The 13,890-nt window shown below is 46.1% G+C and overlaps 1 protein-coding gene across 3 annotated transcripts in view; it reads right to left on the bottom strand.

Annotated features, from left to right (window-relative positions):
- LOC144596453 (uncharacterized) overlaps positions 1-13,890 on the bottom strand; it is a 133,660-nt gene that overhangs the window by 77,060 nt on the left and 42,710 nt on the right. For all 3 annotated transcript variants that reach the window (XM_078404719.1, XM_078404722.1, XM_078404720.1), the window contains 2 exons: positions 9,060-9,203; positions 6,068-6,226 (listed from right to left, as the gene is read on the bottom strand). In XM_078404719.1, coding sequence (XP_078260845.1) covers positions 6,068-6,226; positions 9,060-9,203 — 303 coding nt within the window. The remainder of the gene's footprint in view (positions 1-6,067; positions 6,227-9,059; positions 9,204-13,890) is intronic.

The raw sequence follows: 13,890 nt of genomic DNA, 5'->3' as shown, positions 1-13,890 counted from the left end.
ACACATTCCCCTGAGGAGGCAGTCACAATGAATATTCTGCATTCACTGCTCTGAATCATCTGCAGACCCAGGTAAAATGCTAGGAATGAACAGTGAGGGAATCGATGTCGTGGGAGGGAACTACCGATGCTGGTTTACACCAAAGGCAGACACAAAATGCTGGGGTAACTCAGTGGGACATCAGCATCACTGGAGAGAAGGATTGGGTGACGTTTCGGGTGGAGAAAAGTCTGAAGAAGAGTCTCGACCTGAAACATCACCCATTCCTTCTCTCCACAGACGCTGCCTGTCCTGCCGAGTTATTCCAGCATTTTGTGTCTGTCTTCAGTGAGAGAATTGATCCTTGATCTAGTGAGGGGAGCAAGATTTTTTAGATTTAGATTTAGAGATACAGCGCAGAAACAGGCCTTTCGGCCCACCGGGTCCGCGCCGCCCAGCGATCCCCGCACATTAACACTATCCTACACCCACTAGGGACAATTTTTACATTTGCCCAGCCAATTAACCTACAAACCTGTACGTCTTTGGAGTGTGGGAGGAAAGCGAAGATCTCGGAGAAAACCCACACAGGTCACGGGGAGAACGTACAAACTCCGTACAGACGGCACCCGTAGTCAGGATCGAACCTGAGTCTCCAGCGCTGCATTCGCTGTAAGGCAGCAACTCTACCGCTGCACCACAGTGCAGGTCTGGAAGGGTAAAATGGCCTTGTGGCTGTGGAATCCAGGGACCAGGATCTTGGTGTACAGGGAATGGGATCACAATTACAAATGAGCTGTCCAGTGGAACAGGCAGTGCCACATAGTTGTGATTTTTGGTATAAAATATTAGACCAAACGCACAAGATGCTGAGATGAAGCAGCTAATGTCAGACATTGGCATTGCATCACCATTGTGGGCCGGATGTCAAATAATGATGAGACACAGTACAGGATGGACATTGAGAAGCTCGTGACCTGGTGTTGAGACAACACCCTTTCTCATCACCTCCAGCAGGATCCCACCACTAGTCACATCTTCCATATCTCCACCCCTTTCCGATTTCCACAGAGACCGCTCCCTCCACAGCTCCCTGCTCCACTCGTCCCTTCCCACCCAAACCACCCGCTCCCCAGGTATTTTCCCCTGCAACTGCAGGTCTTGCAACACCTGTCCCAATCCCTCCCCCCACGACTCTGTCCAGGGACCCCGACAGTCCTTTCAGGTGAGGCAAAGGTTCACTTGCACCTCCTCCAACCTCATCTACTGTATTCGCTGTTCTCGGTGTGGACTCAGTGAGACCAAACGTAGACTCAGCGATCGTTTTGCTGAACACCTTCGCTCAGTCCGCCTTGGCCCACGCGATCACCTGGCTGCCAGACACTTTAACTCCCCTTCTTATTCCCACACTGACCTTTCTGTCCTGGGCCTCCTCCATTGTCAGAGTGAGGCCAAACACAAATTGGAGGAACAACACCTCATATTTTGCTTGGGCAGCTCACAATCCAGCAGTGTGATAATTGATTTCTCTCATTTTGTGACCCTTGAATCCCCTCTCTCTCCTGATTGTAATCATGTATTGTGTTTCCGCTGACTGGTGATCACGCAACAAAAGTTTTTCACTGTATCTCGGTACACGTGACAATAAACTGAACTGAACTAAACCAAACTAAACAAAACATTAAAAGAAGAGCTCACAATATTGGAGTTGAAGCAAGGTATCTACAACCCCAGGAACAGGGTACAATTTATGAAGCAGAATTATCATGTGTGAAAGTGCTGAACAAAGTAGAGAGGTGATTTTTCAAAAACAAGATAGTTCCCCCTGTACATAGGAAGGACCTGCAGATGCTGGTTTAAACCGAAGATAGGCACAAAAAGCTGGAGTAACTCAGCGGGTCAGGCAGCATCTCTGGGGAGACGGAATAAGTGATGTTTCAGGTCGAGACCCTTCTTCAGTCTGACCCGAAACATCGCCTGTTCCTTTTCTCCAGAGATGCTGCCTGTCCCGCTGAGTTACTCCAGCTTTTTGTGTCTTTCTATACTTCCCCTTGTCTTCAATGTAGCATTTCTGTTGGTTTGCAGTTAAGTTAATCTCTGGAACACAAATCATTCATAGAAAATTTAACAGAAAATGCTTTTTCAATTCACATTAATCAGCTCAGCTAAATCTCCTCCAAGAACATACCCCTTTCATAAATCCTGTAATTACAAATTAAGTTAACTATGTGAATTATATAGTTTCCCTCCTTTGCTTCCATTTATACCTCACGCTGCCTCGGCAAGGCCAGCAGCATAATCAAGGACGAGTCGCACCCTGGCCACTCCCTCTTCTCCCCTCTCCCATCGGGCAAAAGGTGTACAAGTGTGAAAACGCACACCTCCAGATTCAGGGACAGTTTCTTCCCAGCTGTTATCAGGCAACTGAATCATCCTACTGAAGAAGGGTCTGAAGAAGGGTCTCGACCCGAAACGTCACCCATTCCTTCTCTCCCGAGATGCTGCCTGACCTGCTGAGTTACTCCAGCATTTTGTGAATAAATACCACAACCAGAAAGCAGTGCAGAACTTCTATCTACCTCATTGGTGACGATCCTTGATCGGACTTTGCTGGCTTTACCTTGCACTAAACGTTATTCCCTTATCACGTATCTAAACTGTAAGTGGCTCGATTGTCATCATGTATTGTCTTTCCGCTGACTGGCTAGCACGCAACAAAAGCATTTAATTGTACCTCGATACACATGACAATAAACTGTAACTGAAACAGTAACTGTGCAACTGTAACCTTATCTTAGTGTCTGGCACCCTCTGCTGGATTCATACCTAATATATTTTAGCACACATAAAAACAATGGATCACAATTGGTTTCAAGTGGATATTGATCCGATTATGGCTCATAGAAAACTAGCAGTCTGTTTCAAAGCAGGTCCGATATTGTTCCTCATTGATTTTAAGAGAAAACCAGATGCTGTGTAAAATGAGCTATAAATGTGCCATCTATTTGTTTTTCACACTTGATGTTTGCCAGTATCAACCCCAATATATCCCACATTATGGAAGTGGGCAGAAAGAACTCCATCACACACTTAACTTGTACATACCAGATGACAGAAAGACCTTTGGGGTATCAGGAGCAGATTCATACTGCGAAGAGACCTAGTCTCTGAGTTGGCGGCACAGTGGCACAGCGGTAGAGTTGCTGCCTTACAGCGAATGCAGCGCCTGAGACTCAGGTTCGATCCTGAGTACGGGCGCCATCTGTACGGAGTTTGTACGTTCCCCCGTGACCTGCATGGGTTTTCTCCGAGATCTTCGGTTTCCTCCCACACTCCAAAGACGTGCAGGTTTGTGGGTTAATTGACTGGGTAAATGTAAAAATTGTCCCTGGTGTGTGTAGGATAGTGTTAATGTGCGGGGATCGCTGGGCGGCGCGGACTCGGTGGGCCGTAGGGCCTGTTTCCGCGCTGTATCTCTAAATCTAAATCTACAGTAGGAAGGAACTGCAGATGCTGGTTTAATCCGAAGATAGACACAAAATGCTGGAGTAACTTCGCGGGACAGGCAGCATCTCTGGAGAGAAGGAATTCCTTCTGGAGGGGGAGGGGGAGGGGGGACAGGGGGAGGGGGTGGAGGACAGGGTGCTGCACCAATGCAGGAGAAGTTTGGGCCCAACGGGTCCACTTGGTCTAGCCAATTTTAAAATAACGTCATCCTCATCAGTAATACACTCGGCCTGCCGTGGCGACCAGCGTTCATGGAAGGCCTCCAGCGTGCCCGTGGACACCGCGTGTTCCCTCTCCAGGGGCACGCTGGCACGGATGTAGGCCCGGAAAAGGGGCAGTTAGACTACCCGCTGCCTGGACGCACGAATGGCCACCTTAGCCAGGCCCAGGAGCACTGTTCATTACCTCAGGAGTGACAAACGGGTTTGAATGATGTGTAATCAGCAATAGAGAGTCCCACTTCTGACCTTGTGATGACATGGAGGTGATAGATATAGGATAGATATAGGAAGTGGCGGCGCTGCGAAGCCTGCAGTCCGTTTGTGTTTTGCCCGACGTGGCAAGTTCAAACAGCCTGACGGCGGGAGAAGACGGCAGTGGAAGAGAAAAGACATTCTGGCCTTCCATCACAGTGAGGAGGTGACTGGAGGAGACTCACTGTGATGGATGTTTCTTTGTTTTGTTTTGTGTTGGTTTGTGATTGTATGTGTGTTATTGATTTATTTTTATTGCTCTTATTGTTGGACTGTGGGTAACGGATTCTGATTCTGATTCTGATTCTGATCTGGCAGCCTGTTGGGGCTGGGAACTGTTCAGAACAATTACTGTGGTAACATCCTGAGGCTGGGGCTGGGTCATTGTTCCCTCAAAACTGCAACCATTGTCCTGTTGGAAGGAACTGCAGATGCTGGTTTACACCGAAGATAGGCACAAAATGCTGGAGTAACTCAGCGGGACAGGCAGCATCCCTGGAGAGAAGGAATGGGTGACGTTTTGGGTCGAGATCCTTCTTCAGACTGAGAGTCAGGGGAGAGGGAGAATAGAGAAATGGAAGGGTAAGGTGTGAAAACTGCATGATAAAGCAGACGATGATCAAGAAAATGGTTCATTGTTGGCTGAGAGGGAGGTGACGTTGAGGCATACAATCAGTAAAATTAATTAGGGCGGACACGGAGGCACAGCGGTAGAGTTGCGGCCTTACAGCGCTTACAGCGTCAGAGACCCGGGTTCGATCCCAACTACGGGTGCAGTCTGTGCGAATTTGTACGTTCTCCCCGTGACCTGCGTGGGTTTTCTCTGAGATCTTCGATTTCCTCCCACACTCCAAAGACATATAGGTTTGTAAGTCAATTGGCTTGGTGTAAATGTAAATTGTCCCTAGTATGTGTAGGATAGTGTTAATGTGCAGGGATCTCTGGGCGGTGCAAACTCAGAGGGCCGAAGGGCCTCTTTTCCACGCTGTATTTCTAAACTAAAAAACTAAGCTGAAGGAGGACAGTGAAACTAGGTGGAGAACTAGGGTGGGTGAGGAACAGAGAGAGAGAGAGAGAGAGGTAAAGAGGGGTTGTTTGAAGTTAGCGAAATCAATATTCATACCGCTGGGTTGTCAGCTGCCCAAGGTGCCATTGTACTTGTGTCGGCCAGTAATCGATAAGAGGGTTTGCTCAAGATCCAGTAAAGGAGTACTGCTCCTGATTACTAATTCGATTTGGGCTCCTAGATATCACATTTAGTGTAATATTCTCCTGTTACCAGAAACTGGCTTCATCCCAACACTTCGCCAGAACCCAAAGAAGGGTCTCGACCCGAAACATCACCTTCTCACCAGAGATGCTGCCTTACCCGCTGAATTACTCCAGCTTTTTATCGTCGGTGTCAACTGGCATCCACAGTTCCATCCTACCCAAGCTGTAATACAGTCCAGAGCCACCTGGTTCATTAGATAATGTTCCATGATCTTCCTGGATCTTTACTGAATCTGGATCTTGTGGGCAGCACGGTGGCGCAACGGTAGAGTTGCTGCCTTACAGCGAATGCAGCGCCGGAGACTCGGGTTCGATCCTGACTACGGGCGCCGTCTGTACGGGGTTTGTACGTTCTCCCCGTGACCTGCGTGGGTTTTCTCCGAGATCTTCGGTTTCCTCCCACACTCCAAAGACGTACAGGTATGTAGGTTAATTGGCTGGGCAAATGTAAAAAAAAATTTTTTTTAATTGTCCCTAGTGTGTAGGATAGTGTTAATGTGTGGGGATCGCTGGGCGGCACAGATCCGGTGGGCCGAAGGGCCTGTTTCCGCGCTGTATCTCTAAATCTAAAAAAATCTAAAATGATAACTTCTCATCTCAGAAACCATTGACTTTTTAAGCATAATTGTGAGGACAGAACATTGACATCAACTGCAGAATGTTGAGTTTGCTGCAGATTACCAACAAGGGGTTGGTCAGCAGTTTTAATCCTTCTATTTAATTCTTAAATAATACTAAAAACTCGCCGATTCATCGAAATATTCCTTTCAAAGAGTAGGTGGTAAAGTATGAGCAAGGCTGCTCTCACCCACAAAATACTCTCTATTAATACATACCCGTGCAATCTTCTGCTTCTCGGACTTCTGCTGGAAATAAAGATCACGGTCTTTGATCTCTTGCCGCTGCCTCTGCACTTTCTTGCTCAGTAAATCTTTGTAGTGTAAACGCAAGGCCTTACGCAGCCTGTACATGTTCTTGTAGATCTCCAGGTAGTGCTGCAGTAAATAATGAGCAAGAATCACATTACAAGGAGGTCTTAAGGTATCTCAAATAGATGGTACATAGCCTAAGTCTTGTCAAGCCGGAGAGGGTACAGAGACGATTTATGGGTATGTTGCCAGGACTAGAGGGTGTGAGCTACAAGGAGAGGTTGAGTAGGTGGGGGCTCTGTTCCTTGGAGCACAGGAGGATGAGGGGTGATCTTATAGAGATGTATACAATCATGAGAGGAATAGATCGGGTAGATGCACAGAGTTTCTTGCCCAGAGTAGGTGAATCCAGGACCAGAGGACATAGGTTTAAGGTGAAGGGGAAAGATTTAATAGGAATCTGAGGGGCAATTTTTTCCACACAAAGGGTGGTGGGTGAATGGAACAAGCTGCCAGATGAGGTAGTTGAGGCTGGGACTATCCCAACGTTTAAGAAACAGTTAGACAGGTACATGGATAGGACAGGTTTGGAGGGATATGGACCAAATGCAGGCAGGTGGGACTAGGGTAGCTGGGACATGTTGGCCAGTGTGGGCAATCTGGGTTGTCTTACTCTATGACTCTATAAAATTTGGAATTTTTTAAAACATAGATTTCATGTTATTATGTTAATGTGGCACAAAAAAGGATTGTTTGACAATACTATGTTTCCCCCCCATCATCAATGAGTAATATCCAAGTTTGAAGCCAGCTTCAAGTAATAGATTGAATACCTTACAACACTTTCCTTAAAATGAGTTGCCTTAATTCTGAAGAAGGGTCTCGACCTGAAACATCACTTGATCCTTCTCTCCAGAGATGATGCCTGACCCGCTGAGTTACTCCAGCGTTTTTGTGTCCGCTTTGCCTTAGGTTTTGTCAGTGCTTTATACAAGATGTGGGCCCTTGCTTCTCTGTGTTTACTGATGCCAAGACATATCTTCATTCCTTTACTCTCCCAGGTTCCATACTAAGAAACTTCTCCTTTTCAGTGATTTTAACCTCTGATTTGACCTCTTCACTAAAATTCATATCACATTTCAATTGTTGTGTCCTTGTTCACTTGATTTGGCTGAATCAACATAAAAGAATTGACAGATGCCTGATGTGACAGTCGACACCTTCCACTCCAATTTTTGGATTCCTTTGCCAGTTATTGAATGATGTTCAACTTGACTGTAGAATCCCTGAGAATTGACCATGAGACACAAACAATGGCAGAAACATTCCACAGTCTCTATTTTCCACGGAGTTAGGGAGACACATACTGTATAGCCTCTTTTAATTAAAGCTTTCAACAGCGAGCCATTAAATTCCTAACCTACCAATCTGAAACAGCTATGTCATGATGTCATGAGCTCAATGCCAGGAGCTCCTTTGGAAGAGTCGCCAATGGTCGCCGGGTCTCTCAGGGTGGCCAGCGAGATTGTGTAAGAATTTGCGCTGGGCCGCACTCTGACAACGGAGGAGGCCCAGGACGGAAAGGTCAGATTGGGAATAGGAGGGGGATTTAAAGTGCTGAGCAACCTTTTTGTCCTGGGCCTCCTCCGTTGTCCAGAGTGAGGCCCAGCGCAAATTGGAGGAACAGCACCTCATATTTCACTTGGGTAGCTTACACCCCAGCGGTATGAACATTGACTTCTCTAACTTCAAGTAGCCCTTGGCTCTCCCTCTCTCTCCATCCCCTCTGCCTTCCCAGTCCTCCCACCAGTCTTCCTGTCTCCGACTATATTTTATCTCTGTACCACCCACTCTCCTATTAAATCTATGTCCCCTCAACTTAAATGTATGTCCTTTGGTTCTTGATTCCCCGAATCTGGACAAGAGACTCTGTGCGTCTACCCGATCCATTCCTCTCAAGATTTTGTGCACCTCTGTACATTCACCCCTCATCCTCCTGCGCTCCAAGGAATAGCGTCCTTGCCTGCTTAACCTCTCCCCATAGCTCAGGCCCTTAAGTCCTGGCAACATCTTCGTAAATGTTCTCTGTACCCTTTCCAGCTTGACAATATCTTTCCAATAACATGGTTTAGCATTGAGTGCACTGATGAAACCAATGTGCCAAAAGCCTTTTTGACCACCCTTTCCACCTGTGATGCCTCTTTCAACGAACTTTGTATCTGCACTCTCCCCACCAGCCCTATCATTCACTGTGTAGCTCCAGTCCATGTTAGTCTTCCCAAAATGCAACACCTCACATTTCTCTGTATTAAATTCCGCCAACACGTTCCTCAGCCCATCTGGCCAATCGATCAAGATCCTGCTGCAATTTTTCACAACCACCTTCATTATCTGCAATGCCACCCACTTTTGTATCATCTGCAAACTTGCTAATAGACAATAGACAATAGGTGCAGGAGGAGGCCATTCGGCCCTTCGAGCCAGCACCGCCATTCAATGTGATCATGGCTGATCATTCTCAATCAGTACCCCGTTCCTGCCTTCTCCCCATACCCCCTGACTCCGCTATCCTTAAGAGCTCTATCTAGCTCTCTCTTGAATGCATTCAGAGAATTGGCCTCCACTGCCTTCTGAGGCAGAGAATTTCACAGATTTACAACTCTCTGACTGAAAAAGTTTTTCCTCATCTCAGTTCTAAATGGCCTATCCCTTATTCTTAAACTGTGGCCCCTTGTTCTGGACTCCCCCAACATTGGAAACATGTTTCCTGCCTCTAACGTGTCCAACCCCTTAATAATCTTATAATTGGTTTAGTATAAGTGTTAATGTTCCCCCGTGTGTTTGTAGGGTAGTGATAGTGCGTGGGGACGGCTGATCGGTGCGGACTCGGTGGGCTGAAGGGCCTGTTTCCGCGCTGGAACTCAAAACTAAACTAAACTAAAGTACTGCTGCAGAATACCTGTTCCTGAAGGGCCTTCCTTGTGGCTTTGACATTACGAACTTCATTATCTTCATTTTCATCCTCATCTTCATCCAGCAGGGGGAGTCTTTTGCATTTGCTTGGGCCCCTTTTTTGTGGATTATTTTGTTGATCTTGGTCATCCTGCACAAAACCAAAATACTGCAAATTAGAGTGCAGAGAGGAAGCCTTTATTGGTCGTTTCCTCAATTATATTTTGCGCCTTTTCAAATAATATAAACATATTAAAGGTCCAGACTCTGATAGAAGGTGGGGCCACCCACTGTTAGAAATCAATAACTGTTGGAGTGGGTCCTCAGCAGCATCTTCTCTGATCAACGTGAAACCAGACTTAAAGATATAATGATCGACCTAGATTTCAATGTGGAGCAGAATTTCACATAATCCCACACGCAGTAAGTTTACACCGAAGACAGACACAAAATGCTGGAGTAACTCAGCAGGACAGGCAGCATGGATAGAAGGAATAGGTGACGTTTCGGGTCGAGACCCTTCTTCAGGCTGAATGTCAGGGGAGAGGGAAGACACAGAGATAAGAAAGTGCAAGGTGTGAAGACGAGACATCAAAGGGGTCAGAGATTAAGGAAAGTGTAGAACAGATCATCATCAGCTAGGAGAAAGCGACAACGAAGCATACAGACATAAAATTTAATCAGGGGGACTGGTCGGAGAACTGGGAAATGGGAGGGATGGAGAGAGAGAAAAAGCAAGGGTTACTTGAAGTTAGAGAAGACAAAATTCATACCGCTGGGGTGTAAGCTGCCCAAGAGAAATATGAGGCGCTGTTCCCCCAATTTGCGTTGGGCCTCACTCTGACAATGGAGGAGGCCCAGGGCAGGTCAGTGTGGGAATGGGAGGGGGAGTTAAAGTGTTGAGCAACTGGGAGATCAGGTAGGTTTAAGCAACTCTGTGAGAGGGTACGGCTTCAGGCAATATTGCGATTTAAAAATAATTATGCATTACATGAACAATTGCTGTTGGAGCAGGGACACCAGATATTGCATTATAGAGCAAAGCAAGAATTTTATGATACGTGAATACAGAGCGGAGGTGCAGAACCTGGCGGACTGATGCTCTGATAACAACCTGTCCCTAAATACCACCAAGACCAAGGAGCTGATCATCAACTTCCGTAGGTCACATAACGGGGAATATGCCCCGATCTTTATCAACGGGGACAGTGTGGAGAGAGTGTCCAGCTTCACGTTTCTGGGCACTCACATTTCGGAGGACCTCACATGGTCCAATAACACTGCTGCGCTGGTCAAGAAGGCACAGCAACGACTGTTCTACCTAAGAACACTGAAGAAGTCTGGTCTACCCCAACAGCTGCTGACGACATTCTACCGCTGCACCATAGAGAGCATCCTAACACATGGCATCCCTGTGTGGTACCTCAGCTGCACGGAGGCAGAGAGGAAAGCTCTTCAGCAGGTAGTCCATAGAGCTCAGAGGACCATCGGAACACAGCTACCAGCCTTGGAGGGCATCTACAACACACGATGCCTCAAAAAAGCCACCAGCATCCACAAAGACTCTTCACACCCCTGCAACAGCCTGTTCGAACTTCTACCATCGGGCAGACGATACAAGGCTTTCTACGCCCGCACCTCCAGACTCAGGAACAGCTTCATCCCCAGGGCCATAGCTGCTATGAACCGGTCCTGCTGAGCCGGATGGTCACATCGCACAGTGAACCGGCACAGATCTACTTGCACTTTATTCTGTTTTAAAACTGGTCTAATTTGTTTCATTGGGTTGGTTAAATTAATACCGACTAGCTAATTAACTTATTGCATCATATGGAAGGCGCATTCCCAATCTCGTTGTACAATGACAATAAAGATATATTGTATTGTTTGTATTGTATTGTATATAGCATGTGAACAGTCAAACTTATGTGCAAAAGCCAAAATAGATTTTGTTTTGGAAAAGTTTACTTAAAAAACATTCCAATACTCCCACATTCCAATTCAATATCTTTGATTGATAGGCACCTTGCAGCCTCTGCACCACAGATTAAAGCTTGATGCACTTTGGTTATTATGCAACTAAAATGTTTTATGCTCATTCAGACTTTGTTTACCTTCTTTCCAAAATAATACACTAGGTGGAGCTCACTAGCTTCTAAAACCCTCAACATAATGTGTGGGAAGAAACAGCAGCTGGTGATTTACACTGAAGATAGACGCAAAAAACTGGAGTAACTCAGCAGATCAGGCAGCATCTCCAGCGAAAAGGAATAGGTGACGTTTCGGGTCGAGACCCTTCTTCAGACGTGTGATCTGAACCATCCACAATATTTCTCAACTAGAAACGTCACCTACTCCTTTTCTCTTGAGATGCTTCCTGACCCACTGAGTTGCTCTTGACATAACGTTGGTTTCCAGTAAATTGTGTTTGTGCATTGATATCATTCCCGCTGGGGGTTCCCTCGGTCCAACATGCAGAGGTCACAATTGGAGAAACATAAAAGAAGTCATCCTTCATGTAGTTGCTACTTGTATTCACACTACCACTCAACCTTCTAGTGGAGGAAAGAACTGCAGATGCTGGTTTACAGCGAAGATCGACACAAAGTGCTGAGTAACTCAGTGGTTCAGGCAGCATCTCTGGAGAGAAGGAATGGGTGACGTTACGGATTGGAACCCTACTTTCAATCTGATGAAGGGTTCCGACCTGAAATGCTACCTATTCCTTTTCTCCAGGGATGCTGCCTGATCCACTGAGTTACTCAACTGTCTCGGTTGGATATAAACCGATCTAACTTGCAAAATGACAGGGTTCAAATTATCCTGGGTTCATCGCCTTGACTTTTTCACCCATAATTAAGTTGTAATGGTGTCCACTCAAAATATAGAGTAAAAAAGCACAGAAACAGACCGTTCTGTCCAACTTATCCATGCTGACCAACATGGCCCATCTACACTAGTCCCACCTGCCTGCATTCGACCCATGTCTCACTAAAATCTCCTTATCAACAAAGTACCTGTCCAAATGCCTTATAAATATTGTTATAGTACTTGCCCCAACTGCCTAATGCAGGAACTATCGTAACATTTAAGAAACATTCAGACAAGTGCATGGATAGGATAGGTTCAGAAGGATATGGGCCAAACGCGTGGCTGGTGGAACAAGTGTAGATGGGACGTTGATCGGTGTGGGTATGTTGGGCCGATGGGCCTGTTTACATGCTGTATAACTCTATGACTCTACCTCCTGTGGCAGCTTCTTCCAAATACCCACCACCCTCTGAGTGAAAATAATGCCCTTTGGGTTCCTGTTAAATGTTTCCCCTCTCACCTTAAACCTATGTCCTCTGTTTTTTGATTCCTCTAATCTGGGTAAAAGACTTGTGAGCATTCACCCTATTTATACCCCTCATAATCTCAGACACCACTATAAGTTCACCCCTCAGTCGTCTGCGCGCCAAGAAATAAAGTTCGAGCTTGTCCTACCTCTCCCTGTAGCTCATGACTTCAAGTCCTGGCAACATCCTTGTAAATCAGTGAAGATCACCTTATATTTAAGGTAATCTTCATTGATTTACGAGGATATGGCCAATACTTGAGGAGCTGAGCTTTAGGCAAAGGTTGAGCAGGCTAGAACTTTATCTGAACCGATTAATCTTCACCGATTAATTTCTCACAATATTGTACAAATAAAACGAGGTTTGAAATTAATTGGACTTACAAACCTTCAAAAAGAAAAAAAGAGATGATGCAATTGAGTCAAAACTTGATTTCCAGCCATCATCATATCATCATATCATATATATACAGCGCGGAAACAGGCCTTTTCGGCCCACCAAGTCCGCGCCGCCCAGCGATCCCCGCACATTAACACTATCCTACACACACTAGGGACAATTTTTTACATTTACCCAGTCAAATTAACCTACATACCCGTATGTCTTTGGAGTGTGGGAGGAAACCGAAGATCTCGGAGAAAACCCACGCAGGTCACGGGGAGAACGTACAAACTCCTTACAGTGCAGCACCCGTAGTCAGGATCGAACCTGAGTCTCCGGCGCTGCATTCGCTGTAAAGCAGCAACTCTACCGCTGCGCTACCGTGCCGCCATATTGCAATCTTTTGCATTCTATACCACGCAATCCAAGGACTGGGATAAAAAACAAATGGACTTTGCAAAGACTTTGTTCATAATAAGAGTAAATGAATTCTGCTCAAAAGAAAATGTACCCCTCCTAGGTTAATCTTGGACATGTCTCAAAGCCGCTGTTGTCTTCAAAGAGTTACATTCACTTCCACACATTATATCAAACTAAAGGGAAGACAAAGGGGGTCACTCTCACTTGAATCATGATCGATTCAGTTAGATCATTCTATCCAGAAATCTGCAGAAGGAGCTGAATAGTGCAGGATCAGCAATCTGTGGTCTTGCTCCAGCTCCCTTAGAGCAGGATGAAGAAGACCAACAGGGATGTAATGCTGACGCTTTGTAAGGCACTGGTCAGGCCACATTTGGAGCATTGTGAGCAGTTTTGGGCCCCATACGAGACCTGGGTGTCCTTGCACATCAGTCACTGAAAGTAAGCATGCAGGTACAGCAGACACTGAAGAAAGCTAATGGCATGTTGGTCTTCATTGCGAGAGGATTTGAGTTCAGGAGCAAGTTGTACATGGTCCTGGTGAGACCACACCTGGAGTATTGAGTGTAGTTTTGGTCTCCTAATTTGAGGAAGGTCATTCTTGCTATTGAGGGAGTGCAGCGTAGGTTCACCAGGTTAATTCCCGGGATGGCGAGACTGACATATGATGAAAGAATGGGTCGACTGGGCTTGTATTCA

The sequence above is a fragment of the Rhinoraja longicauda genome, chromosome 9, assembly GCF_053455715.1.
Source record: "Rhinoraja longicauda isolate Sanriku21f chromosome 9, sRhiLon1.1, whole genome shotgun sequence".
Lineage (NCBI taxonomy): Eukaryota > Metazoa > Chordata > Chondrichthyes > Rajiformes > Arhynchobatidae > Rhinoraja > Rhinoraja longicauda.
The sequence above is the reverse complement of the archived record's forward strand: the minus strand, read 5'-3'. Positions and strand labels throughout refer to the sequence as shown.